The sequence below is a fragment of the Physeter macrocephalus genome, chromosome 20 (genome assembly GCF_002837175.3).
Source record: "Physeter macrocephalus isolate SW-GA chromosome 20, ASM283717v5, whole genome shotgun sequence".
Classification (NCBI taxonomy): Eukaryota; Metazoa; Chordata; class Mammalia; order Artiodactyla; family Physeteridae; genus Physeter; species Physeter macrocephalus.
Window position 1 is genome coordinate 84,750,615 of NC_041233.1, and position 27,838 is coordinate 84,778,452.

General features: G+C 51.5%; 1 protein-coding gene, 1 non-coding gene and 1 pseudogene across 2 annotated transcripts in view; 1 reads left to right on the top strand and 2 right to left on the bottom strand.

Moving 5' to 3' along the window:
* Nucleotides 1–297: 297 nt before the first annotated feature.
* Nucleotides 298–1,453, bottom strand: LOC102977207 (olfactory receptor 226-like; annotated as a pseudogene).
* Nucleotides 1,454–4,695: 3,242 nt separating this feature from the next.
* The window catches only part of SCART1 (scavenger receptor family member expressed on T cells 1), a 29,038-nt gene continuing 5,895 nt past the window's right edge, over nt 4,696–27,838 (top strand). Inside the window, 9 exon segments of the mRNA XM_055081439.1 lie at nt 4,696–4,810; nt 19,674–19,967; nt 19,970–19,990; nt 20,639–20,935; nt 21,675–21,833; nt 21,836–22,085; nt 24,376–24,491; nt 24,974–25,114; nt 26,473–26,570. Coding sequence (XP_054937414.1) covers nt 4,696–4,810; nt 19,674–19,967; nt 19,970–19,990; nt 20,639–20,935; nt 21,675–21,833; nt 21,836–22,085; nt 24,376–24,491; nt 24,974–25,114; nt 26,473–26,570 — 1,491 coding nt within the window.
* On the bottom strand, nt 14,032–14,103 carry TRNAE-UUC (transfer RNA glutamic acid (anticodon UUC)). Its single transcript has one exon. It is a non-coding gene; the product is annotated as a tRNA-Glu (tRNA).

Genomic DNA, 27,838 nt, shown 5'->3' on the forward strand with positions numbered 1-27,838 from the left:
ATGAGCTCTGCCCACAGTCGTGGCCGAAGGGGCAAAGTGTGGGCTTGGCCTCCCACCCACAGGGCTGCGGCTCTGTTCCCCTCCCCCTTCCCTGTGGGTGGTGGAGAGACCTTCCCTCCCAGACAGACTCTCCGGCTGCCCAGCGCCCGCCCCTGGTGCCGTGCACATTCCTGCCTGGTTTGGATGGCACTGCCCTCACTCACTCCTCGCACCTGAGCCCCACGTGACATGGTTCTCGCCCTCCGTAATGCCCTGGTCGGGGGTCACTGGTCAGCACAGGGCCCGTCAGCTGCTGGGCTGGCTGCGTGAATGCTGAGTGAGGGGGACAAATGAGAGGGGTCCTGAGGGCGGGTTAGGAAGTGGGTCCTGGGGGCAGGTGGGGAGGGCACTCTAAGAGGCCGTGCCCAGGGCCTGGGCCACCCTCTGCACCACGCTGTGCACGGCCTCCTTGACCTCCGGTTCCGCAGGCAGTAAATGATGGGCTTGAGCAGGAGGCGGAAGCACTGTGTGGACCGCGGACACCAGCTTGTTGAGGTCGAAGGAGTAGCTGGCGCGAGGCCGGGCGTAGATGAAGAGGGAGGCCGAGTAGAAGGTGAGCACCACGGCCAGGTGCGGGGCACAGGTGGAGAAGGCCCCGGGCCGGCCGGCGGCGGACGGGATGCGCAGCGCTGCGCTGGCGCTGGCGGTGTAGGAGGAGCCGGGGAGCGCCAGCAGGAAGCCCACGAGCTCCGCCAGCGACATGTCGGGGCTCGCCAGGTTCGGCAGCGGGGACAGTCACAGAAGAAGTGGTTCATGACGCTGGGGCCGCAGTTGCCCAGGCGCAAGATGAAGACGACCTTCCCCACGGAGTTGGTGAAGCCCGAGAGCCAGGAGCCAGCGGCCAGGAGGCTGCAGAGGCCGGGGCTCATGATGGCTGGGTAGCGCAGGGGGCTACAGATGGCCACGTAGCGGTCGCAGGCCATGACGCCTAGGAGCACGCACTCCGGTGCCAGGTGCGGGCTGGTGCCAGCAAGAAGTACAGCCGCACCGTGCAGCCCGCGAAGGAGACGCGGTGGAACTCGGGCGCCGCCAGGCTGAGCAGCATCTTGGGCACCGTGAAGGAGATGTACCTCACCTCCAGGAAGGACAGGTTGCTGAGGAAGACGTACATGGGCTTGTGCGGTGCGGGGCTGGTGCGGACCACGGTGATGGTGAGCGGGTTCTTGGTGACGGTCAGCGGGTAGGCCAGCAGGAACGCCACCAGCAGGCACACGGGCAGGCCCAGCGAGCCCGGGACACCCACCAGGATGAACTCAGTCACCTCCGAGGGGTTGGCCCCTGCAGACGTGACCTGGGGGCAGAGGTGGCGGGTTAGGCGCCGCGCCTCCCTCGAGGCTGTGTCAGCCGAGCTCCCCACGAGGAGGGGACCTGACCCTCGTCTGCGTCCCCCTGTGCTGCCCAGGGCCTGGCCCATGGCACCACGAGTTTCCCACCGGGTGCTGGGTGGGAGCTGGGCAGACGTGGGCTCTGTCTGCTCTGGGGCGGCCAGCCCAGCCTGGTCGCAGGTGGTAGACAAATGCTGTGTATCGTGGGGAAGGCTAGCCGCGCACCAGGAGGACGCCTGAGAGGCCCGACCCGGCAACCCGCAAACAGGCTTCATGGGGACTGGTGGGGGCCCATGGCCCAGGTCACCGAGGTCAGGGACAGTGGGCACGTGAGCCGGGGCAGAGTGGGAGCAGCCAGGCTCCTGCTGTCTTCCCAGGTAAGTGGCAGGTCCCCACCACCCTGTACACGCGGTGACAGCCCTGTTAAGTTTACCCCATGGTTACCCACGGCACTCCGCAGCCTCCAAAAAGGGTGACGCCTGTTCCCAAGGAGAAGCAGGCCCCGAGGAGTTAGCAGGACCCAGGAATCCGAGTCCCCCCACCCTGGGTCCCCTCGCAGCCCTGGATGAGCAAACTGACCCCAGAAGCTGAGTCCCCTCCACGGCCCTCAAGATCCAGCCCTCAGCTGCCCGGCCCCATGCCAGCTTCCGCCCCGTTCTGTCTGAGCCTGGTCCTGCGGCCATGGCTCTGCAGGGAGGCTCTGTGGGCAGGGCCTCCCCGTGCGGATCTCAGCCCCCACCCCAAGTGATAGTCAAGGGGCTGCGAGGGGCCAGGGCTGGCGGCGGCTTCTCCCCTGTTACGAGAAATTGTCTTCACAGGCTTGAAAGGACCAGATCCTAAAGACAGAAGTCAGCTTCCCTCCCGTTCCTCGCTGGGCAGCCGGGTCTCTTCCCTCCTGTTGGCCCCCTACCCCCCGCCCCACGTCAGCCTGTCCCCCCGCCCCAGGAACGGGCCCTCCAGACATCCTAGTGAGCTTCCAGGTCTCCAAAACCCGTTTAAAAGTCAGTCCAGGGACTTCCCTGGTGGTCCAGTCGTTAGGACTCCACGCTTCCACTGCAGGGGTCGCGAGTTCGATCCCTGGTTGGGGAACTAAGATCCCACATGCCACGTGGCGTGGGCAAAAAACAAGTCAGTCCACTCATTTGTAGTGTGGCTGGGGTTTTAGCTTTTTGTCTGCACTGTACGGGACTCAGAACGGGGCCCTGAGTGGGTCCACACAGGTGACGTTGAAGTAACACCCAGTTGAGACCCGGCTGCCCAGCGAGGAACGGGAGGGGAGCTGACTTCTGTCTTTAGGATCTGGTCCTTTGAAGCCTGTGAAGACAATTTCTTGTAACAGGGGAGAAGCCGCTGCCAGCCCTGGCCCCCTGCTAGAACAGGCTGGATCACGTGTGCAGGAGAACAGAAACCCCAGCCTCGTGTCTCTGCCCTTGTTTCGTGTCTGCTCCAGGCGGCAGGAACCCCCCGTTTTCATCCTGCAAAGACTTTAGGAGGTAGCAGGGCCCCAAGCTCCAGGGTGTGGGCTCTGGGACGGGCAGCTCGGGTTCAAACCCTGCCCTCCCCCGGCCACCTGAGCCTTGGACAGGACAGCTGCCCTCCGTGCGCCTCTGGTCTCTCAGCTGTCCCGCGGGGTCATGGCAGGACCCCGGCTGAGCTCGCCTGCTACAGACCCTGGGGGTCCTGGTGGCCACAGGGGGGGCGGTGACTCCAGGCGGAAGAGGGAGGCTGGGCAGACCTCAGTGGCGCAGTGTGGCCCCCGGCGTGGCCAGGGCTGGGGCACAACTACCCCGGGCCCCTCTCTCTCCACTCTCCCACTGTGGCTCCTGGCAACCGTGTCTGCTCTGAGCCGCCGCGGACCGGCTGTGGGACTTGGAACAAAGATCGGTACTCGCCCAGCTCCTGTTTTTCAGTCTGATGGGGTGGGAGGTGGGCCTGAGTTCTCATCACACAGATGCATGGGGACAAACCACAAGGTCCCCGTCTTGCACCACGATGTACCAGTCAACACACACGCTCCCCAAACCCGACACGAGCGCAAGTGCCACACACCGTCCCCCAGACTCAGATTCACTCACAGGTGCCTGCACCCTCCGCACCCAGCCCACAGGCCCCCGCGCAGAGCAGGCATTCACGTGGACACCACACCCCCAGGCAGACAAAGACACAGAGACGGCGGTGCCCGTGCCCCAGAGAGACACTCAGACGTCCCCGTCCATACGCCACCTGCACAGAAGCACATGGACAAACACGGCTCTGACACAAGGCTAAACCCCATACCACAGACACGCTGCCCTTCACACGGGCGCCAGCCAAGACACATACCCGGCTACCGACAGCCCTGGCCGGCTCTCTGCCCATTGCTGCGGGAATGGCGCACACAGGCACGCGCTCGGACGCGGGAACACAGGCACACACCCCCTCAGCTCCTCCTGTGCTAAGACTGACGCCGTCTCAGGCGGTGGAGCTGGGTTCAAGTCCAGCCCTGCCCACGCTCTGCTCACCTGTCACGGGGTGCCCGATAGTTGCCTGGGGCAGGGGCCTGGCAGACGCGGCTCCGTACCTGGTCCTGAGCGCTTGGAGGGACTCAGGTTCTGCACGCGTGTTCGGCTGGGTCAGGGCAGGCAGAGGCTGACCAGGGGCTCCTGCAGCGTGTGTCCTGCTGACAGCTGAACCCAGCTCGGGAAGCCGGGCCCGCGGACCACCCCATCCCAGGACTGTCGCGTTGCCTGCGACCATCCAGGAGCATCCCTCCCAGGATAGAGCTCCGAGGATGCGAAAGGGGTGAGCCTGGCTGCAGAGATCCCCTTCACAATAGAGACCCGTCTGGGGGGAGACAGCAGTCGATGCCCGAGACAGAAGCAGGTGCCTCCTCCGAGGTCCCTGTTTCACAGGAGCAGGAGTCAGGTCTTCTGGGGGAAAGCACAAGGGACCACAGTCTCCTCTGCGCAGGGAGAGCGGCCGAGGGCCGGGCAGGCTGGGAGCCCACACCACCCGCCTCCCAGGCCACGAGTATGTTTCCAAAGGATAACTGAGTCTTAAACAGGAGGCTGACCTCGGTCCTCAGTCACTTTCTTCTCACAGGAAAAGAGCCCACAGAAGGGAGAGGCAGGCAGAGGAGGACAGGGCCAGGCCCCTCCCCCCCATCCCAGGGGCCAGTGCACAAGACACCCACACGGCCTCAGCTCCTCCCGGGAGGCCCAGGCCTCTGCCCAGGGGCCCTCCTGTCCTGTGACTAGCTCTGCCAGCCAGAGTGGCCGGAATCAGAGCCCAGAGGGAAACCTGCCCTCCCCCGCTGTCCTTGTGGGACCAGAGCCGGTGTGACAGAGGTAGGATGTGGGTGCAGGTGGACACCCTCGCCATCCAGCGGCTGCTCAGTGCAGCAGAGGAGGCTCGGGTAGAAACCACTTCCCAGCCCTGGCCAGAGCTGGGGGCGCAGGAGCGCAGCTGTGGGCTCCGGTGCTGGGCCGCCCACCCTGCGGGCCTCTGTCTGCAGCACCGTGGCCTCAGCCTCCCCTGGCTCTGCCTGTGGCAGAGAGGCCGCTAGAACCTTCCAGGGGGTGTGGCTCCGGCCCCATGTGAGCCTCCCTGGCCACCCGCCCACGCCACCAGTCCGCTCTCCTAGGGCAGGTCTCCCCACCACTGCGCCTTCCCGGGACCTGGCACCACCGCGTGCGCACCTAGACTCATGGGTCGGATGTCTCTCCCGGAGGCCTGTTCGGCGCGGGCTGTCTCAGGCTGCAGAGCTGCTGGGACTTCTCGCTTGTTTGTTGACGACTTTGGCGCGCGGTTGGAGATTTTCTTCTTGGGAGTCCAGGCATCCGTGGACAGCCCTCTTGGCCCACGGCCGCCGGTTCAACCTCCACTTCCCAGGGCCCTGTACCCCGCGCCTCGTCAGCCCCTCTGCACTGACACCCCGGCTTCCCATGGCCCACAGCTTCCGCTCTTGGCCTGCCTGTTTCTTGGGTCACTCCCACAGCACCCCTGCTCCCACCGCAGTGAGCGCCGCGCCCCCCCTCCAGGGTTGGCACTCACCCACCCCCTGCAGAGCCCCCATCTCTGGCTCTGCAGCATGAGCTGCCTTCCTGGAAGGCTTCCTAAACTCTACCCCCCGCCCCCGCCCCGACCCCTTCTCGGAAAACAAGCCACAGGCGGGGCCGGACTTCCTGCTTCCCCCAGAGACCTTATCTTTATCCAGCACTTCCTGCCGATGCCACGGGGCTGGCCTCCCCCAGGGTGCGCTGAGCTCTCCACCCCAGCCCCACACCTCAAGGGCCCTCATCCAGCTCGGCTCCTGGGTCTTCACCTCTTTTCCCTCCAGCATCAGCATGGAAATTCCCACCTCTGCCCCTTGGTAACCGGCACCCTCACTTCCTCACCCCACTAGGGCCAGCTGGGCACGGAGGCCTGCCACTGGCCCCTGGAGGTGCCTGGTGGTGTGAGCGGGGAGGAGGGAATCTACTCCTAGACGCTTCTCTCTGCTTCCAGCCCACGCTGCCCAGCTGGCCCTTGTAGGAGACCCCCAACCACCACGGACTGCTCATCCAAAAGGGGCTGCTGAGGGCTGCTTGTAGTTGACTTGGATGATTATTCCCACTCATTGGATTTCCATGTAAATTTTAGAATCATTTTGTCGTCTAGTCCCCCTCCTTCAATAGTTTAATTCGGGAAAATTTTGCGTCTTTGCAAGACTGAGTCTTCTGTGAACTTGGTGCCTTTCCTTCCTTCCTTAAACTTTCCTTCAGTGTCACTCAGTTTTCTCATAAAGCCTCCACCTCTTTCATTAGAGTAATTGCTAGATATTTAATATTTTTGTTGCTTTTATAAAGTGTATCTATTTAAAAGAATTCATTTTCTGTTTATTCTCACATATAGAAAAACAAGTGACTTGTTTATTGACAAGTTATCCAGTTATCCTGATAAACTTTCTTCTGAGTTCTGCTAACCTATCTGTAGATTCTTCTGGATTTTCACATTCCCAGTGGCCTTGTCTGTGGGAATGACAGTTTCCAACACTTACGGTTTTCTTCTTAACTTAACTGCGCTGGCTAAGACCTCCAGGGCAAAGTCAGACAGAAACGGTGAGAGTAGCCTGTTTTTGATCTCAGAAAGTAGGACGTTGGCTGCGAGCTGTGTTCTGGTGACACTTCTTATCAGATTAAGGAAATTCCCTCCTACTTCTAGTTTACAAAGTCTTACCTTATTTATTTATTATCAAATGGATATTGAATGTTACATACTTTTTTTGCATATCTGAACATGACAGTGTGATTTTTCTCTCTTAGTATTTCAATGTGGGAGTTAACAGTGATTTTCTAACGTTAAACCAAATTTGCGCTCCTGGAGAAAAGCCAGCTTGGACATAATTAGTATGTTTTGCACACATTGCTGATTCTGTTGGTTCTGGGCCTGGGGTTTTCTCTGTGGGAGGCTTTTCCTTCTTTAAACACAGCATTCTTGAGATGTAATTGACACACACCAAATAGCACACATGTAAAGCGTACAGTTTGGTCAGTTTTGACGTATGTGCACACCCAGGAAACCCTCACCACGACCAAGAGAACAGGCATTTCCACCAGCCCAGAGCTTCCTCCTCTCCGCCCCCGCCCCCTCCTCTCCAGGCAATACTGACCTGTTTTCTGTCCCTGTCAGTCAGTTTTATGTAAATGGGATCATGTCCCTGTGGCCATGTAGTTCACCCCTTTTATTCTATTGTATGGATTTGCCACGTTTGCCTGTTGACAGCCATTTTTGTTGCTTGAGTTTTCGGCTGTTGTGAATAATGCAGCTATGAACATTCCTGTACAAGACTTTTCATACGCACAGGCTTTAATTCCTCCTGGGTAACTACCTAGGAGTGAGATGGCGGGATCGCATGGTGGGGTGTGTGTAACTCGCTGTGAAATGCCACACTTTCCCCGGGTGGTTGCAGACCGTGAGCGCCGGCTGCTCTACGTCCTCACTGATGACACTCGGCCAGTCTTTGAATTTCAGTCTTTCTGACAGGCATGTAGGGGCTGCATTGTTGTTTTAATTTGAAATTCCCCAGAGAGTTATTTGCCATCCATGTCTCTTCTTTGGTGAAGTTCAAATAATTTGCCTATTAGATCATTGGGTGATTTCCTTATCCTTGAGTATGAGGGTACATTATATCTTCCGAATATAAGTCCTTTATTAGATGTATACTTTTCAAATATTTCCTCTTGGTCTGTAGTTTGTCTTTTTGTTCTATTTCAAAGAAAAGTTTTAACTTTTGATGTAGTCCATTTATCTATTGGTTCTTTTATATTTTGTATTTTGGGGTCATATCTAAGAAATACTTGCATAATCCCAGGTCACAAAGGTTTTCTCCTATGTTTTCTTCTAGAAGTTTTATAATTTTAGATTTTACATTTAGGTCTATGATGCATTTTGAGTTAATATTTGCATATGGTATGAGGTATGGATCAAAGTTCACTTTTTTCTACTGAGTTGCTTTGATAAAAATCCATTGTCCATATATTTGTGGATCTATTTCTGGTCTCCCTATTCAGTTCCATTCGTCTGTTTGTCTGTCTTGACACCAATACATTTTCTTGATTTCTGTAGCTTTATAATAAATCTGAAATCAGGTGGTGTTAGTCCTCCAAATTTGTTACCCTTTTTCAACGTTCTTTTGGCTCTTCTAGGTCCTTTGAATTTCCACATGAGTTTTAGGATAAGTTTGTCAATTTCTACAGACAAGTTTTCTGGAGGCTTTGGATGAGATTACATTGAATCTAGAGATCAGTTTGGTGAGAATCGACGTATTAACAATGTTGATTTGTCTGGTCCAGGGACACAGAACATCTCTTGATTTATTTAGGCCTTTAATTTGCCTCAGTGGTCATCTGTAGTTCTCAGTGTGTAGATCTTTCATATCTTTTGTTGGGTATATTCCTAAGTAGTTCATATTCTTGGTGATATTGTAATTGGTATTTTCAAGTTTTAATTTGAAATTGTTTGTTGCTAGTATATAGAAGTACAGTTGATTTTTTGTACATTGATCTCATGTCATGCAACTCACTTACTAGTCCCAAAAGTTAAGCAGAGACATGGAAGATATATAAAAGATCCACAACAAACTTCTAGAGATGAAAACCAAATGTATGAGATGAAAGTTACACTGGATGGGACAATATATATATGTTAAATAATTTATAAGAAAAGATGAATATAATGTGTAAGGAGAGGAGAGTTTCAGTAAGATATGGATAAACAAGAAGAAAAAAAAATGAAAATCTTCCAACTGAAAAATATAGTATTTGCTATTAAAATCATTAACAGAATTAGTATCAGATAGGATGTGAAATAAAAGGGTCATGTGAAATACTACAATATTAATTCAAGACACGCCGTCGTGGGTTTGGGATGCTTATTTTATAAGAAATATAGCTAAAAAGTCAATAGAAATAAAATGGAATACTAAAAAAGCAACCCAAAAGAAGTTAGGGAAGAGGAACAAAGAGTAGCTGGACAAATAGAAAACAACGGTATGGCAGACTTACACTCTACCATGTCAATAATTGCATTTAATGTAAATGGACCAAACAATCTAATTAAATGGTGGAATGGCTAAAAAAACAAGGCCACGTTTCATGCTATTTACAAGAGATGTACTCTAGATAGAATGACACAAATAGGATAAAAATTAAAAGATGAAAAATGTATACCATGCAAATAGTAAGTATATGAAAGCTGGTGTGGCCACATGAATGGCAGATAAGATAAACTTCAAGATAAGGCGTACTACTGAGATTGAGGAGCATCTTGTAATGACAACAGGGCCACATTTTAAAATTTCATCCTTTCCAATGAGTAAGCTTTTATTTCTTTTTATTGTCTTATTGCAATGGCTAGACCTTCCAGTAATATGTTGAGTAAGGGTGGTGGGAATGAACGTCCTTGTATAGTTCCCGATCTAGAGGGAAAACATCCAGTCTTTCACCATTAAGTATGATGATAATTGTAGGTGTTCTGTAAGTGCTCTTTATGAGATTGAGGAAGTTCCCTTCTAGTCCTAGTTTTCTGAGATTTTTTACTTATCCTGAGTGGAGTGTGAATTTTGTCAAATGTTTTTTCTGCATCATTGATATGATCATATAATTTGTCTTCTTAGCCTTTTGTGGGTGGATTTCAGTGATTGATTTTCAAATATCGAACCAGCCTTGCATGCTTGTGATAATTCCACTCAGTTGTAATGTATTGGTCTTCTTATATACAGGATTATATTTGATAAAATTTTGTTGAAGATTTTGCATTTAAATATATTAGAAATATTGGTCTCTAGTTTTCTTTTTCTTTTACTCATCTGTAGTTTTCTGTCTTTGGCTGGATTTAGTATCGGGGTAATCCTGGTCTTATAAAATGAGTTGAGAAGTGTTCCATCTTCTTTTATTTTCTTGAAAAGATTGTGTGAAATTGGTGTATTCTTATTTAAATTTTTGGTAAAATTCTCTTTGAAACCATCTGGGCCTAGACATTTCTTTTTCAGCAGTATTCAAACTTTATTTTTTAGAACAGTTTTAGATTTACACAAAAATGGAGAAGATAGTACAGTGAGTCATCATATATTCCACCACCAGTTTTATCATTATTAACATCTTACATTAGTGTGGTATATTTGCTACAATTAATGGAACAATATTGATACAGTATTATAAACTAAAGTCCATAGTTTATTCAGATTTCCTTAGTTTTTACCTGATGTCCTTTTTCTCCCAGGATCCCATCTAGGCCACCACATGACACTTAGTTGGCCTGTCTCCTTAGGCTCCTCCTGGATGTGACAGTTTCTTATACTTTCCTTGTTTTTGATGACCTTGACCGTTGTGAGGAGGGCTGCTCAGGTATTTTGTAGGATGCCCCTTTATTGGAATTTGTCTGATCTTTGTCTCATTGGATTGTGGTTATTGGGATGGAGATGACAGAGGTAAAGTGCCCTTCTTGTCACATCACTTTAAGGGCAAATACCCTCAACATGACATGTCACTGTCAATATTGACCTTGAACACCTGGCTGTGGTTGTGTTTGTCAGGTTTCTCCACTGTCAGGTTACTCTTTCCCCCCACCGATTCTATTCTATGTTTTACTCTTTGGAAGGAAGACACTATGTGTGGCCCACACTTAAGGGAGATTATGCTCTCCCTGCTTGAAAGCATAATCCACAAAAAATATTTGGAATTCTTCTGCATGGGAGATTTACCTCTTCTGCCCCATTTGATTTATTTATTATTTACTATTGATTGATTGATTCAATATTTATATTGGTATGGCTCAGGAATATTTATTTTACACTTTGGGTTGTAATCCATTGTTGTTTTATTTATTTTGTGGTTCACATTGTTCCACCTTTGGCCTTTGGGAGTTCTTTCAGCTTTCCCCTGTGTACCTTTGGCATACTTCCTTCAAATTTTTTTTTTTTTTATCATTTGTTTTTGATCACTTCTTTACTTTTTGGCACCAAAAGATGCTCCCAGCTCATCTTGTATTTTTTTCTACCGCAGTTTTAGAATCAGCCGTTTCTCCAAGGAGCTATGGTTTCTTTCATTGGATAATGGCATTAGAAACCTAGATGTGGACCCTAGGTGTGCTCTTTGCTACTGGAGTGTCTTTGCTCCTAGGCCCTCTCAGCTGACACGTATCTGTACACATGTCTGTAGATATATACACATATCTATAAATATTTCCATATGTAAGCATCTGTATCTATATTAAGCTAAACATGAGATCTTACTGATGTCTCCAATTCTAGTCCATCACTACATGACTCATTCTAACCTCCTCCCTTGCTAATCTGCAAATGTCCATGCCAACATGGAGAACCTTGGCTTTAGGAGCATTTTGATTACAAAAGGTTAACTTCCTTAATAGTTATGGGACTATTCAGGTTATCTATTTCATCCTGGCTGAGTTTTAGTAGTTTGTGATTTTCAAAGAACTGGTCCAACTCTTTTTTTTTCCCACACACACTTGGTTTTATTTTCACTTCATTTTTGCTAGACAAAATTCCTCTGCAGGACGATGTTTGTGTCCATCTCTTTTAAGTTGTCAAATTTATGAGCTTAAAATTGTTCTTAGTAGTTCCCTAGTATCCTTCTAATGGCTGTAGGATCTGTTGTGATATCACCTTTTAAAATTCCTGATACCGATTTGTGTCTTCTCTTTTAAAATCTTTGTCAATTTTTCTAGAGGTTTATTAATTTTATTGAATTTTTTCAAAGAACTGGTTTTTTGTTTCATTAATCTTCTCTATTGTTTTCCTATTTTCAATTTCATTGATTTATGCTTTTAGCTTTCTAATTTTCTTTCTTGTGCATACTTTGGCTTTATTTAACTTTGCTTTTTCTAGATTTTTGAGGTTGGAATTGAGATTATTGATTAGACAGTTTTCCTGTTATGTAAGCATTTAGCAGTATAAATTTACCTTAGCATTACTTATTATTAGCTGCATCCCACAAATTTTGATATGCTGTATTTTCATTTTCATTCATCTCTTTGTGTTTTTAAATTTTCTTTTGAGATTTCATCTTTGATCCATGGATTACTTAGAAGTGTGCTTAATTTCCAAATGTTTGCAGATTTTTCAGTTGTATTTCTGGTATTTATTTCTTGTTTGATTCCACTGTCGTCAGAAAATGTGCTCTGCATGATCTCAGTCCTTTTAAAATTTGTCAAGGTTTATTTTATGACCTACGTTATCATCAATTTTGGTGACTGTTCCATGTGTGCATGAAACAAATGTGTATTCTACTCTTATTGTATGGCGTTTTCTATAAATGTCAACTAGATCCTGTTGCTTGATGGTGTTGTTCAGTTGTTCTAGATCATTGTTGATTTTCTGTCTAGTAGTTTTATCAGTTGCTGTGAATGGGGTGTTGAAGTCTCCAACTAAAATTGTGGATTTGTCTATTCCTCCTTTTAGCTATAACCTTTTTTGTTTTACATACTTTGAAGCTCCGTGGTTTGGTGCATACACATTTACGATTGTTCTCTCTTCTTGGAAGGTTGGTCTTTTTATCAGTATGTAATGTCCCCCTTTCTCCCTAGTAATTTTCTTTTATCTGAAATGTTTCTCTGACATTAATTTACCCATTCTTGCTTTTCTTGATTAATGTTTACACGGGAGATCTTTTTCTATCCTTTTATTTTCAACCAACCTATGTCATGTTTCAAGGGAGCTTCATGTAAACAACACATATTTGGGTCTTTTTTTTTGGTTTGTTTGTTTGGTTTTTTGGTTTGTTTGTTTTGTTTTGTATTCACTCTATCAATATCTGTCTTTTGATTTGTGAATTTAGACATTTACATTTAATGTATTATTGACATGTTAGGCCTTAAGTCTGCCATCTTATTTTTTGTTTTCTATTTGTTCCCACTGTTTCTCATGCCTCTATTTCTTTTTAAAAAATTGTTTCCTTGAGAGTTATGTGAACATTTTTAAAGTTCCATTTTTGATGTATTTATAATGTTTTTGAGTTTTGAATAATTTTATTTTTTTCCTTTTTAATTGAAGTATAGTTGATTTACGATATTATATTAGTTTCAGGGGTGCAGTATAGTGATTCAGTACTTTTATGGATTATACTACATTAAAAGATATTACAAGAAAATGGCTATAATTCCCCATGCTATAAAGCTATCCTTGTTGCTTATCTATTTTATACATAGTAGTTTGTATCTCTTAATTCCATACCCCTAATTTTCATCTCTCTCCTCCCTCTCTCCTTTGGTAACCATTGGGTTTTTTTTCTACATCTGTGAGTCTGTTTCTGTTTTGCATATACATTAACTTGTATTATTTTTTAGATTCCATATGTAAGTGATATCATACAGTATTTGTCTTTCTCTCTCTGACTTATTTAACTAAGCATAATATCCTCTAGGTCCATCTATATTGCTGTAAATGGCAGAATTTCTTTTTCTTTTTTAAAAAAATATTTTCTTGGCCATGCTGTCTGGCATGTGGGATCCTAGTTCCCCGATCAGGGATAAAACCCATGCCCCTTGCATTGGAAGTGTGGAGTCTTAACCACTGGACTGCCAGGGAAGTCACATGAAGTTCATTCTTTTTTATGGCTGAGTGATATTCCATTGTGTGTATATATATATATATATATATATATATATATATCTCACATCTTCTTTATCCATTAGTCTGTTGATGGGCGCTCCATATCTTGGCTATTGTAAATAGTGCTGCTATGCACATTGGGGAGCATGTATCTTTTCAAATTAGTGTTTTTATTTTTTCTGGATATATGCCCAAAAATGGAATTTCTGGATCATATGGTAGTTTTACTTTTTTGAGGAACCTCCATACTGCTTTCCTTAGAGGCTGCACCAATTTACATTCCTACCAACAGTGTACACAGGTTCCCTTTTCTTCACATCCTCTCCAACATCTGTTACTTGTAGACATTTTGATAGCCATTCTGACAGGTGTGAGTTGATATCTCCTTGTTTTGATTTGCATTTCTCTAATAATTAGCAACACTGAGCATCTTTTCCTGTGCCTGTTAGCCATCTATCTGTATGTCTTCTTCGGAAAAATGTCTATTCAGGTCCTCTGCCCATTTTTTGATTGGGTTGTTTGTTTGTTTGTTTGGGTGTTTTTGTTTTTGGCCATGCCTCGCATCTTGTAGGATCTTAGTTTCCTGACTAGGGATCGAACCTAGGCCTCAGCAGTGAAAGCGCTGAGTCCTAACCACTGGACCACCAGGGAATTCCCAGGTTGTTTTTTTTAAATACTGAGTTGTATGAGCTGTATGTTTAGTTTGGATATTAACCCCTTGTTGGTCATATCATTTGCAAATATTTTCTCCCATTCCAAAAGTTGCCTTTTCTTTTAGTTATGGTTTATTTTTCTGTTCAAAAGCTTTTTAAAAAACTAGGTTCCATTTGTTTATTTTTGCTCTTATTTCTTTAGCCTCAAGAGACAGAGACATAAAATATATTGATACATCCCATAGATTTTGTAGTGTTGTTCTTCCATTTTCATTTGTCTCTAGGTGTTTTCTGATTTCCTCTTTGATTTCTCCATTGACCCATTGGTTTTCTAGTAGCATGTCGTTTAGTCTCCACATGTTTGTTTTTTTCCCATTTTCTTTCTACAGCTGATTTCTAGTTTCATACAGTTGTGGTCAGAAAAAATGCTTGAATATGTGTGCATCTTTCTTACAGCTTTCGTTGTACAGGAGTCTTTCTGTTTCCAGTCAGTTTTCAGTGAGAATTGTTCCACATTTAGATGTATTTTTGATGTATTCCTGGAGGGAGGTGAGATCCACATCCTCTTACTCCACCATCTTGATATAGCCCCCTGAGTTTTATATAGTTTTCTTATTGGTTGCTCTAGCTATTATACACATAAGTAACTTATCACCACTTACAGATGTTGACATTTTACCACTTAAAGTGAAATATAGAAACCTTACTTACATTTAGGTTCCTTTACCCTCCTGGTTTAAAAATATAATTTCCTAAGTATTTTCTCTATGTACATTAAGCACCACTTCATATGTTATAACTTTTGCTTCAATCATAAAATATGATTAAAGAAACTCATGAAGTGAAAGATAGTCTATTATGTTCACTTCTACTTTTACCCATTTCATTGTTCTTCTTTCCTTTCAGAAAGCCCCATCTTACTATTATCATTTTCCTTCTGTTTGGAGGGTTTTCTTTAGCCATTATTTAGGGGTAGGTCTGCTAACGACAAATTATCCTAGTTTTCCTTCATTTGAAGATGTCTTTATTTCTCCTGAATTTCTGTAGTATAGTTTCACAGATATAGGACTTAGGCAAGGTGCATCTTTTCTTTTAGCACTTAAATACTGTCGTTCCACTACCTACTGGCCTCCATTCAGATGAGAAATCTGCTTTCATTCAAATTGGTTTTCCTTTGTAGATAATGAATCATTTTTCTCTGGCTGTTTTTAGAATTTTTTTTCTTTGTCCTTAGTTTTCAAAAATTTAATTACGATGTGTTTTCATGTGAATTTCTTTGAGTTTATCCTATTTGGGGTTTACTCAGTTTCTTGAACCTGTAAGTTTATGTCTTCCATCAAATTTGTGACGTTTTCAGCCATTATTTCTTCAAATTCTTTCTTTAGCCTCACACCCTCTTTCCTCTCCTTCCCAGCTCTCCAATGATAGAAATGTTAGATCTTTATTGTCCCAGAGCTCTCTGAGTCTCTATTAATTTTTTCCCATTTTTCTCTGTTGTTTACACTGAGTAAATTCTATTTATTAGTCTTCAAGTTCACTGATGCTATCATTTGTTGTGTCCATTCTACTATTGAGTCCACTAAGTGAGTTTCTAAAAAAAATTTCACATTGTATTTTCAGTTCTATAATTTCCATTTGGTTCTTTAAAAAAAAAAGATAAAAAATATAACAGCTTTATTGAGATACAATTCATATACCACAAATGCATCCTTTAAAAGTGTATAATCCAGTGGTTTTTAGTGTATTCAGAATCATGCAACAATAGCCACTGGTTAATTTCAGAACATTTTCATGATCCCTCAAAGGAAATCCTGTCCCCATCAATGATATTTTCCACTTCCTCATCTTTCCAGCCCCTGGCAACAACCAACCCACTTTCTATTCTATGGATTTGCCTATTCTGGACACTTCATATAAATAGAATCATGTATGTGGTCTTTTGTGGCTGACTTATTTCGCTCAGCATGATGTTTTCAAGGTTCCTCCCACTGCAGTGTTCATCAGTACTCCATGCCTTTCTTTTTAAAAAAACCATTTATTTATTTATTTATTTGGCTGTGCTGGGTCTTAGTTGTGGCATGCAAGATCTTTAGCTGTGGCATGCAGGATCTTTAGTTGTGGCATGAGGGATCTTTTAGTTGTGGCATGCGGGATCTTTTAGTTGTGGCATTCAAACTCTTAGTTGCGGCGTGCATGTGGGATATAGTTCCCTGACCAGGGATCAAACCTGGTCCCCCTGCATTGGGAGTGTGAAGTTTTAGCCGCTGGACCACCAGGGAAGTCCCAGTACTCCATGCCTATTATTCATGGCTGGATAATATTTCATGGTATGGATGTACCACATTTTGTTTATCCATTCATCAACTGATGTACATTTAGGTTGTTTCTAGTTTTTCTATTATGAATAATGCTACTATGAACATTTATGTACAGGTTTTAATGTGGACATAACTTTTAAAAATTTAAGTACAGTAGATTTACAATATTATGTTAGTTTCAGGTGTACAGTATAGTGATTCAGTATTTTTGCAGATTATACTCCATTATAAATTATTACAAGATAATGGCTGTAATTCCCTGATCTGTACAATATATCCTTGTTGCTTATCTTAGACATAACTTTTCATTTCTCTTTGATATACAGAATTTCTGGGTCATAGGGTACCTCTCTGTTTAACATTTAGAAGAACTGCTAGACTGTTTTCCTAGAAGAACTGCTAGACTGTTTTCCAAAGTGGTCACACTATTTTCCAATCCGACCAGCAAAATATGAGTGTTTCAGTTTCTCCACATCCTCACCACTTGTTCATTTTTATAACTGCTGTTTCTTTGTGAGAATTTTTTTCAGTTGTTTAAAAAGAATTTGCAATTTAGACTAGAAGCATTTTTATGATGGCTGTTTTGAAATCCTTGTCAGATAACTTCGACATCTAATTCTTGGTATCACCATCAGCTGATTGTCTTTCACCATCAAAGTATGGTTTCCCTGGTTCTTCACATGGTGAGTAATTTTCAGTTGTATCCTGGGCATACTGGTTGTGATGTCAGGAGACTCTTGATTCTATTTAAATCTTCTATTTCAGCAGGTGGTCACCCTTTTTAGGTTCAGGGTGTAGGTTCTGGGCTTCTTTCATGGCTTTAGTTGCAATGATAGTTTAGATCTCAGAGCCCATGCAAAGCTGTCCTGGCCTGTCTTGTTCTTCTGTGCTGTGGGGCTCCTACATCTTCCCTGCTGGTCCCCATGATGTCTGGTGTCACTGTGTCACCACCCACAGTGGGGATCTGAAGCCAATGGCCTGGGTGGAGGGCAGGGCTTCGCTGCTGCTGTGGCTATGGGCAGATCGGACCACCTGCCTGACTGTGGGGTCTGAGTGAAGCTACCCGTCAGCAGTTATCAGCCAGGAGGAAACCCACAGCCTGGGCCCCTCGCTCATGTCTGGCGGCGCTCAGGGCCGCCAAGGCCATTGGCTGCTCAGCTCCCAGACGGAGAGACAGAGCCACGGATACGCTCTGGAAAGGCCCTTGCTGTCCCATTTGTCCCGGGAGACCACTGGCAGCTCTGCTTCTGTATATTTGGCTCTGGACCATGACCTCTACCTTTGCCCCAGCTGAGTGGTGGGAGCTGGCTGAGTTCCTGAGACCGCGGGGCCACGAGGGCAGCTCTCTGGGCCTTGGAGCCCGGCATCCTTCTCTTCACTGTCAGGCCAGTCCCCACTGGTAAGTTTCTCCTTCCTTCATCCATGGAACCTTCATAGACGCTGAAGCCCTGGGGTATGAGTACCCCCTGTTGTGACCAGCTGTCTGCCGGGGTCTTGCTCAGCCAAAAGCGGGGGCACATCCTAGGGCAGGAGGGTACGTGGGCTCCAAATGCAGACCCCTGGAGACGCTTGTCCCTACATTGATTGAACAGGTTCAGCGCCGGGGTGAGCCCAGAGCTCCCAGCCCCACCTCTTGGAGTCCACAGTGCAGGGCTGGGCCAGAGCCAAGATGGAATGAGGGGATACGGCCAGCAACTAGTCCCAACGACCCAGATCGATAGGGGGTGCTGATGGATTCTGCAGGGGGGCTGCCCCCTCTCCTTCCCCTGGGGCAGGGCAGGTGTTCGGTGGGGGAGTGTGAAAGCTGGCAGCACCTGGCCGTGAGGGTGAGCACAGAGCTTGGTGCTGGGCCCTAGAGGAGAGTCACAGTCCCAGAGATGCCACATCAGGGTGGGGGTGGGTGGGGGGCGCAGCTGGGTCCAGAAGCCAAGAGGCTAAGTCACGGGCAGGAAGCTGTAGAGAGGGGTCCTGACAGAGGAACCGCGTGGAGAGGCTGGAGGTGAGAGTGAGCCCCGGGGATCTTCATGTGGTGGCATGGGCGCCGTGATGAGTGGGTGAGTGTGTGAATGTGGAGCGTGGGCGGGTATGCGTGTGAGAGAAAAGTGTGAGCAATTGTGTTCGTACACATGCCAGTGAGTGTTGGGGCTGGGGGCGGGACAGGCGAGAGTAGCAGCTTGCAGTGCTTTGGAAGCTGATGGAAGGAAATGTCACTGGGCAGGTTGATCCAGGGTCCAGCAAGGAGGTGACCACAAGCTGGACACAAGGGGTGCATTGGGGTCGGGGTGAGGATCTGGGTGGTGATGATGGAGGGCGTGAAGGGCTGAGTTCTGAAGAAGACAGTGATGCGGGCTGGTGGGAGGGGTCCTGTTTTGTGTTAAAATGGCAGATGCCGCGCACATTTATGTCCAGAGAAGAAGGGGTGGGGGGATGAGGGGGTTTGGGGGGAGGGGCGGCAGTGATGGATGAGGGCATCCTGGGCGGGAGGTGCGAGGAATGTGCCTTCCTCTGTCCTGGGGGGGTAGGGGTCTTCCCTCTCTCTCCTCCCCCCATGAGTCCAGGACAGGCCCTGGAGGTGGTCTGGGGTGGTCCAGGCTGGGACATACCTGTCCCCGTGGAGGCTGTTTTATTTCCCCTGCCTCAGCCCAGGATGCGGTGGCGAGGACAGAGGGTCCAGGGGCTGTGATGAGGTGGGGCTTGCCCGGGGCTGTGTAGGAAAGACCCAGGTGCAGAAGCCTAGAAGGGATGTGGTTAGGGGGATGCGTCCCTGGTCGTCCCCTTGAGACGGGAAGGTCAGGGGGCAGCTGAGACCCTCAGAGACCCAGGAGGTGGCTCCGAGGAAAGGGAGCTGGATGGGTGGTGGGCAGCCAGGGGGGTGGGGTAGGAGTGAGCGAGGAAGACGAGGGGCTGCAGGGCCTCTGGTGGAAGCTGGGAAATGACCTTTGGCTGGAGGCTGGGGTGGGTGGTAGGAGGAGCCCGCAGCTTCAGGCAGAGGAGAACAAGGGGACTTCCATGCCTGGGAGGTGAGGTCACCCACGACAGGAGGGCTCCAGTGGGCCGAGGAGGGTAGGGGAGGACACTCAGGGCTGTACAGGGCACACAGGGACCCCACCCCATCACCCTTCTGGGCCGCCCTGCCGGGGGTTGGGGTGCCTGGCTTTGCGCTGAGGCCTCGGAGCAGGCAAACACAGGCATCCTCGCCACCCACCCGCTGCTGTGGCCGACCCCTGCCCCTGGCCTGTTCCATCTGCAGGTGGACCCGGCGACCTGAGGCTGGCCTACAGGCACGGTCCGCGTGACGGGGTGCTGCTGGTCTGGCGCGCAGGGGAGTGGGGACACGTGTGGAACCAGGAGTGGACGCTGGATGAAGCGTCTGTGGTCTGCAGGCAGCCGGGCTGCGGCTGTGCCGTGCGCGCCCCCAAATACGTCCCGCTGCCTGGAGAGGTGGTGCGGCCCTGGCTCCACAACGTGTCCTGCAGGGGCGATGAGTCCTCTCTCTGGGGCTGCAGCCTGGGGGCGTGGGCGCGGAGCCAGTGCCCCTAAGAGTGGGTGTGGTCGCTCTGTGTTCCAGTAAGTCACGGGCCGGGGGTGGGGCTGTCTGGTGGGGACCCCAGAACCATCTGACCCCTTAAGACAGGCCAACTCTCATCTCTCCATTCCTCCTGTGTTAGGAGTCCTGTTTACTCGCGCAACAAATACCTTATTTACGAAGCAGTGCTCTGGGTACTGGGACGTAGCTGTGAGTAAACTGTACAAAACCCTGCTGCATGGGGTCTGCTGTCCGGGGAGAGACTGAGAGGGAACGAACCAGCAGGTAGGAGAGCGGTGAGGGGGTGGAGAAGCAGGCAGAGGGGTGGGGCCCCAGCGGCCGCGCAGGCATCTCATCACTGTTGCCAACGCAAACGCTTTCCCTGGAGGTCTGAAGGGTCTTCAGCTGTGTCTGGGCGCTTTACGTCCTGTCTCTGAGCTGACCCGCAGCGTGGTCTGTGGGCCCCAGAGCAAAGCAGGGATGCAAGTGCTTGTGTTGAAAAACCAGTCAGGATGTTCTAGAGGGCGCTAACCCAGGCAGGGCCTCTGAACATGCCCAGCGCTGACCCCCTCAGGGGAGGCGCAGGGCGGGCCCGGGCCCAGGGCGGGCGCCTGGCGGGCATGGCTGGTCACCGAGGCCGCACGGCTGACAGAGCCTGCGCAGTGCGCAGTGCTGCGTGTGCTTTGCAGACGGCACTTTCCGGGAGGTCCGGCTGGTGAAGGGCCAAAGCCCCTGTGCGGGGCTCCCCGGAATCAGGAATGTGAACGGGGTCGACTGCCTCTGCGGCCTGCACCAGGAGGAGGCCACGGTGTTCTGCTGGGAGCTGGGGTGCGGCCCGGCGCTGCAGGCCCCCCGCCGAGATGGGGGCGTCGCCAGGAAGTACATGACCTGCGGGGGCACCGAGCAGACCATCCGGAACTGCAGACTGAACAACAAGTTCCGCAGTGGCTGTGACTTGGGGCGAGATGCCCAGGTGATCTGCTCAGGTGAGGCCGTTCCTCCACGCTGTGGGGGTTCAGGGACAGCAGGGAGCGGGTGGGAGGGGAGGGCGGCAGCAGCGGGGTGGCGCCCTGCGAGGGTCTCCCGAAGGCCTGACTCTCTGTAGCTCACGCCCACTTTGGACAGAGACCTAGAGGTTCTGAGGGCACAGCACGGGGTGGGGTGGGCGCTCACAGCAGGTGCCTCACCAGCAGCTCCAGGTGTGCAGGACCCTGAAGTGTGGGCTCCGAAGCCCCGGGCGGCTGGGGCCCTGGTGGTCTGCGGCGTCTGTGCTGTTCTGGCTGTGACTGTTGTGTGTCTTAACGCAAGTCAGGGTTGGGTAGTGAGTTTCCTTCTCAGCCGCGTCTCTAGTCTGTGAGAGTGAATCGGGCCTCTTACATCCTGGCTATTTTCTGGGTGAAAATGAGGTAAACTGTCCGCTCTCCTTGGTGCCCTAAGGGGGCAGTGCTCTGTGGCCTGAAGGGTGATTTGACCTTGCCTCTGCGACCTGGAGGGCCTTGATGCCACCGCCTGGGCAGGCAGACGTTGTGTGGCCCCTGTGAGCTCTGCTCTGGGTGGGGACCCAGCGGGCCTCCGGCCATCAGTTCCTGCCCACTGATTGGCAGACCCACTGCTGGGTGCAGATGGTCCACTCTGGCTGGCGCCTCTCAGGGTCCACGGGTGGGGCTCCAGGCTGAGCTGTTACCTGAGACACCTGTCCCTACCAGGGTTTGTCTCCTCCCCCAGGACACACGGAGGCCCGGCTGGCGGGCGGCGACCACCCCTGCGCTGGGCGCCTGGAGGTGAGGCGCGGCCTGACCTGGGGCCGTGTCTGCGACGCCGACCTGGACCTGCCCACGGCCCGCGTGGTGTGCCGGGAGCTGCAGTGTGGCGTGGCCGTGTCCACAGCCGGGGCGCCCACTTCGGCCGGGGCTCGGGGCTCATGCGCGTGGAGGTGCTTCAGGGGGGCGCGTGGGGCACCTTGTGTGGTGACGGCTGGGACCTGGGGACGCCCACGTGGTCCGCCGGCAGCTGGGCTGGGGCCACGCTCAGCGCCCCAGGGGCCGCGCGCATCTGGATGGACGAGCTGAGGGCCACGAGTCTGCGCTGTGGCGGCGCCCGTCGGGGGGTTGGGGCCGGAACGACTGCGGGCACAAGGTGGGTGCTGAGACCTGAGTGCCCTCCCAGCGCGGCTGGGTTTCCAGTGGCAGCGCTGTGTGAGTGCGTAAAATAATGCCCACGCGCTTCCCTCGGGTTCCACGGGTCTCTCCAGGGCTGTTCCCTTCCTGGTTTGGGAGACTTCTCACTTCGCTGCTTCAGTGCCCTCTTGCTGCAGGGATGCTGCGTGACTAACACCCTCCTCTGCGCGGCGCTGGGGGTCGGGGGCCTGGGGTGTGACTGGGTCTGCTCGCCTGTTGCTGTGGTCCAGGGGCAGAGCACTGCCTGGGCGCTTTCTCGCCTCCTCACAAGCTCATCTCACATCTGCTCTTGAGGGTTCCCTGTCTTGAATTCTTAATTTTGATCCATATTTTAGTGCGCTGGGTGACTTTTTCCGGAGTATTTTTAAGGCAGTGCACGACGGTTGCTGGTGTTTCAGCTCATACGTATCTGAGGCTTTTTCGGTGGATCTTGTCTGGGTGTGATTATTCTTGATGACGGGATTTCGTCACATGCTGGGGGCGTCTGGCCAGTCCTGCCTCCTCTGGCATCTCCAGGCGGCCCTCGGGGCGAGGTGGGCAGCCCAGTGTGGCCTCTTATTGATTTTGGCTCCTGTTTTTGCTTTAGGAAAGTTTTCTTCAACTTTCTCAGCTGTCTTAGATGACTGTGTCTATTTCAATCATCATATTTCTTTTTTTAGTAACAGGCTCATTATTTTGGCTCTTCCCCATCCTTTTAATTTATTGGGGGCAGGGGCGGGGCGGGGGGGCTCTGCTCTTTTCTCATGCTTCCTGAGAAGGCATCTCTAGGTGCTGTCCACATGGCTGCTTTGTTTTGCTGTCACTTCTGGTCTTCCTGTTCCTAGATGTACATTTTAACTTCCACTCTGTTTTCAGTTTCCTTGAAGTTGCTCCTTCCTCTGTGCTGCGGGCACTTGCTGGCTGACAGGCCTCTGCTGGGCGACTGGCTGTTGGTGGGGTGGGGATGCTGTGTCGTCACGATTCAGCCTGGCAGCAGGGTTCCAAAGGTGGGAGAAGAGGCAGGCAAGGCACTCTTGAGGCCCAGGCGTGGAAGCCACTGGTCACTCTCACCCCACTCATTTGGTTGGCCGAAGTCCCAAGGCCGGCCCAGATGCAAGGCTGGGAAATAGACTCAGTGCCGGAGGCATGGATACAGGCAGGGATCTTAGTGGCCCCTTTTGTAATCTATCACAGATGTAGTTCCTTCTGCTGTTTTTTAAAGTTTGTTTTAATTAGTTATGGTCCTGTCAGATGCAATTCATATCCAAATTCCTCGATTTATCCCCATATATGTATTTTTCTTGGTGAATTACAGGCCCTGTGACATAATTTTAGAGGGTTGTCTCATACTCTACTCTGTGGTGATATTATACTCTACTTACTACATGACTTACTACATCCTCACGCCGGGGATGGGTGCCAGGTTGGTTCCTTTGGAGGTCCCTCCACCCTGGGTGCTCCAGAACCCGGCCCTGATGCTGTCCGGCGCCAGTCCCTCTGGGCGCTGGGGCACAGGCTGCCTTCATGAGCTCTATCTCAGGCTGAGGGGCTGGGATGCTGCTCCGAGGGGCTGCGTGAAGGTCTGGGCTGCCTTCAGCCGAGTCTGGCACTCGGATCCGGCCCATTTCTCCTGCAGGTGACAGAGGGTCCCTAACCCTGCCCCCAGCATCAGGTACGTGTGTGCCTCCTCAGGCCTCAGCTCCTGTCCTCCTGTCCCGCCCCACCCAGAGGGGCCCTGCGGGGGGCTCTGCCCCAGGGGTGCCCTGGAGTCTCCTGTGGATGCCATGCCTCAGTCAGCCCCTCCCCTGGCTGCTGGGCAGAGGTCAGGAAGCCCAGGACCGCCGTGCTGGAGATGCCCTTCTCTGAGGGTCCCCCTGTACCAGGCGGGTGGAGATCCCAGGGGGGGACAGCAAGCCCAGGCCCTGCCAGGCCACTGCTCTGGGCCTTTCCCTTGCCGACTGGGGCCGGGGGGCGGTCGGCTCCGGTACACTGTGTCTTCTTAGATACTGGCTCTGAGTCCAAAGCAGTCAGGACCCTAGGAGCTGCCCTCCTGGCCCCTCCCTCCCGACACCCTCCTGGCTTCAGCCCTGTGACCTCGGGGCCATCCCTGGGCGGGGAGAAGCACAGGGCCCTGTCTCCTCTGGGCGCCCCTCCGCCTCCTGAGAGGCTCAGGTGGCCCAGCCCAAGGCCACAACACCGCAGGCAGCGCAGGCGAACAGGGAAGACCCCATCTCTCACTGTTCCTACAGGCCGTCCTCTGGCCCCTCTAGCTGCCCTGAAGGCCGGACTCTGCCCGTGACCTTCAGCCTGGTCCTCGGCACGCTCCTGGTTGTCCTCTCGCTGGTCCTGGGGGCACAGTGGTTCCGGGGCAGAGGAGCCTGCGGGGGTAGGTGGGCATGGTGGGTGGGGTTAACACCGGGCCCTGGGGCGGGGGAGGCTGGTGGGGGGGCTCTGAGACCCTAGCCCATGCAAGTCCTCTCTGTCCCTGCCCCTCCCTCGGCCTATGGTGGCTTCCTATGAAGTAGACCCATGAGTTGTTGGTGACAGGGGACGCTGGGCCCTGCTCTGCTTCTGAGAGGGGCCGGATGGGAAAATCTGCCGTCCCGGGGTTGCCTGGGTGGGAGAACAGGGCTCCAGGTGTATCCGGATCCCTCTGTTGTCTGTGTAGCTGGGGCCGTCTCCCACCCAGGACCTGGTGTGCAGCATGTGGCCACTGGTGGCGGACATTGCTCTCCGTGGGGAACCGTGGCAGAGATGCCCGGGGTCCAGAGGGTCCTGGCATGCATGAGACACCCCACAGGGGCGCTGCAGGCGGGCTTAAACCGTTGGGGGCGTCTCTGCTAAAAGGTTCTGGCGTGGCCTTTGCAGGTTCCGAAACGTTGGGGAATCTGCCCTCGGAAGGTGTGTATGAGGACATTGGAGTCGTCCCCGTGGGGGAGAAAGATGAGGGGCCTCGAGCGTCCCGGGCCCTGGTGCTGGAAGAGGAGCGTGACGGTGCTGGGAGCCCGAGTATGGCCCCGAGGAGGGGGATGCGGAGGACGGGGCCCCCCGAACGCCACGGGTGTGCACCTCTGCGCCTTGGCGTCCCTGGCGCTTTTCCTGCTGTACTGCTCCTACGCCCAGGGCTCTGCTCCAGCCAGCCCCTACGTCTAAGACCCTGAGAGCCACCCTCCGTGTGCCCGTGACCCTCACTCCTGTCGCACGCTTGGCGTTAGGATACTTGGTCGTCCCTTCCAAGTTGTTCCTTAGACTGGAGTCCTCTCACGGGTAGACTTGGAGTTTCGCGAGGGTCCCGGAATTTTATTTGGGTTTCTTTCCGCGGCCGTGCAGTCCCTCCAGTGCCTTGTCTGCGGTGGCGGCAGGGGCCGAGCAGCCAGGTGGGAGGAGACGCCCCCCCGCCTGCCGCCCGGTCCTTGTCTGACCCTGCGGCCTTGCGGTGCAGCAAGAAGCCAGGGCCCAGAAGTCCTGGGGGCTCTAAGGAATTGCTGGGGGTCCCCAATGTGTGTCTCTCTCCTTCAGCACAGGCAGGGCTCCTCACAGCTCAGTCTGGGAAGGAGGACCCTGGCGGCCTCTGGCCTGGGACGTGCTGACCGCGAGCCGACCACGGGGGGATATCAGCGAGACCGGGAGGGGGGAGAGGCCAGTGTGCCCGGGGGCTTTCATTTTCTTCGTTTCTTAAAGAGAGTTGTTAAATCTTTCATCCATAATTCATCTCAGACATTCCTCAGACGCCCACCATGGTCCAGGTTCTGTTTCTGGTCCTCTCTCTGCCTTGCCCTGGTCCGAGGTGGGCTCTGAGGGTCTTCAGCTGTCTTCACCCACGGCCTCTTGCCCGCACAATTCTCCTGGTGTGCGCGTGTGGGGGGGGCAGTCCCTGATGCACCAGCTCCTGGCCACCCGTCCTTTCATCTGCAGACAGTGCTCGACCTGGCTCAGGTATTGTGTGTCCGCAACACTCACAGCTGTCCTGCCCTGATGCCCCCACCAAGCCCGTTGTGACCACACCTCCCTGACCACAACCCCCATGCCCACATTCTCTCTGGGAAATAAGTTTCCCTGCATCCTCTTCCCTGTGTGGATCTGGTATCCATTTGCAAATGACCAGACCCATCCATATCTGGATCTTTCTGTACTCCCACTCTCCCATCTCAGCGTCCTGGGAAAGACCAGGTTTGATTCGCCTGTGATTCCCTCCTCTGCAGGGTCCGTCCAGCGCTGCCATCGATTACCACCTACTCCTCCATGTTTGCCCTCAGGGTCTGGCCAGCCTGTTGCGGCCACCTCTGGTGCTGGGCCCTTGGAGTCTCTCTGAGCACTGCCTCTCACCTCCCAGCCCTTCCCCTGCGCCCCACTCCCCTGGCCTGTAGGAGAGATGCCGCTTGTGGTCTCAAGGACCATGAGGCTGGAGAAGGTGAATGTGAAGGTCTCTCTTGGACAGGAAGCCCTGATGAGGGAGACGATCAGGGTAATGTGCAGAGAGGCTGGACAGGGCCTCTGGGGCGAAGTGGAGTGAGGAGGGCAAGTCACCAGGTTCTGGAGCAACTCCTGACAGAGCCTTGGGGGACAGACGGGTTTCCTGGACGTCTGAGCCCACCCTGCACCCCTCTGCATGTTCAGGGCCTGCCCACTGGCTCCCAAGAGTTGGCCAGCTTGGCTTGCTGGTGCCCGCTGGACCTCCCGGGGGCCTGGGATGGGGGAAGGTGTGCGGTGGGGGTGTCCCTGGGGTTGGAGGAAAGAGTGAGCTGGCAGGAAGTGAGGTGAGGGTCTGAGCAGAGTAAGGGTGTCAGCCCAGCAGTCAGAGAGGGCTGGGACTTCGGGAAGGATGCACCTCCCCTTTCTCAGCATGGCTTTCCCTTCGCCTAGCCCCGGCACCCTGGCTGCATCCCCATTCCGAGCTGAGTGCTGAGCTCTTCCCCGAGGGCGCCCAGCCCTCTCAGTCCACTTGGAGGGTACTGATTAGGCATCTTGGGAGTGAAGTGCACTGGCGATACCACCGATGCCGCTGCAGGTCCCCGTGCTCCTGAGGTCGCAGCTGGGGGTGTGGCTCAGTGCACGGTGCAGGCTGCGGTTTGGGAGGAGCTGGAGCTGCTGCACAGAGGGTCCTGCAGGAGGGGCCACCTGCCTCCTCTGGAAACCCCTCGTCTCCTCCACACTCATCTGAAAACCAGAGCTGCTCTTTGTAAAACTGGTTCTCTGGCAAATCTTTTGGAAAGCAACCTTTATTGATCTTATTCTGCTTACAACATAATACACATTCAAAAACTCGGAGAACAAAGAAAGAAAATGAAAATCACTTATTCTATCACTCAGAAAAGGCTGCCTGAGCATCTTGGCTTATATCCACTGAGAGCTTTTCTTTGCACACATGCAGAGATGTGAGCATGATGGACAGCAACACACCAGTGCGCATTCTGTGTTCCTGTGGGTTTCCCACCTAAAGCATGCAGCTAGCGTGCTGGCTCGCCCACTCTGTGGTTCTCAGTGGCCGCCTGGTGTTCCTTCATGTCTTCTTCCATCGTTCATTCACTCCTCTGCCATCAGACATCTGGCTGCTTCTCAAGGACGCCACCCTCGTAGAGAGTCATGTTTTTAAGGTTTTTTGTTGTTGTTGTTAGTTTTTTTTTTAACATCTTTATTGGAGTATAATTGCTTTACAATGGTGTGTTAGTCTCTGCTGTATAACAAAGTGAATCAGCTATACGTACACATATGTCCCCATATCCCCTCCCTCTT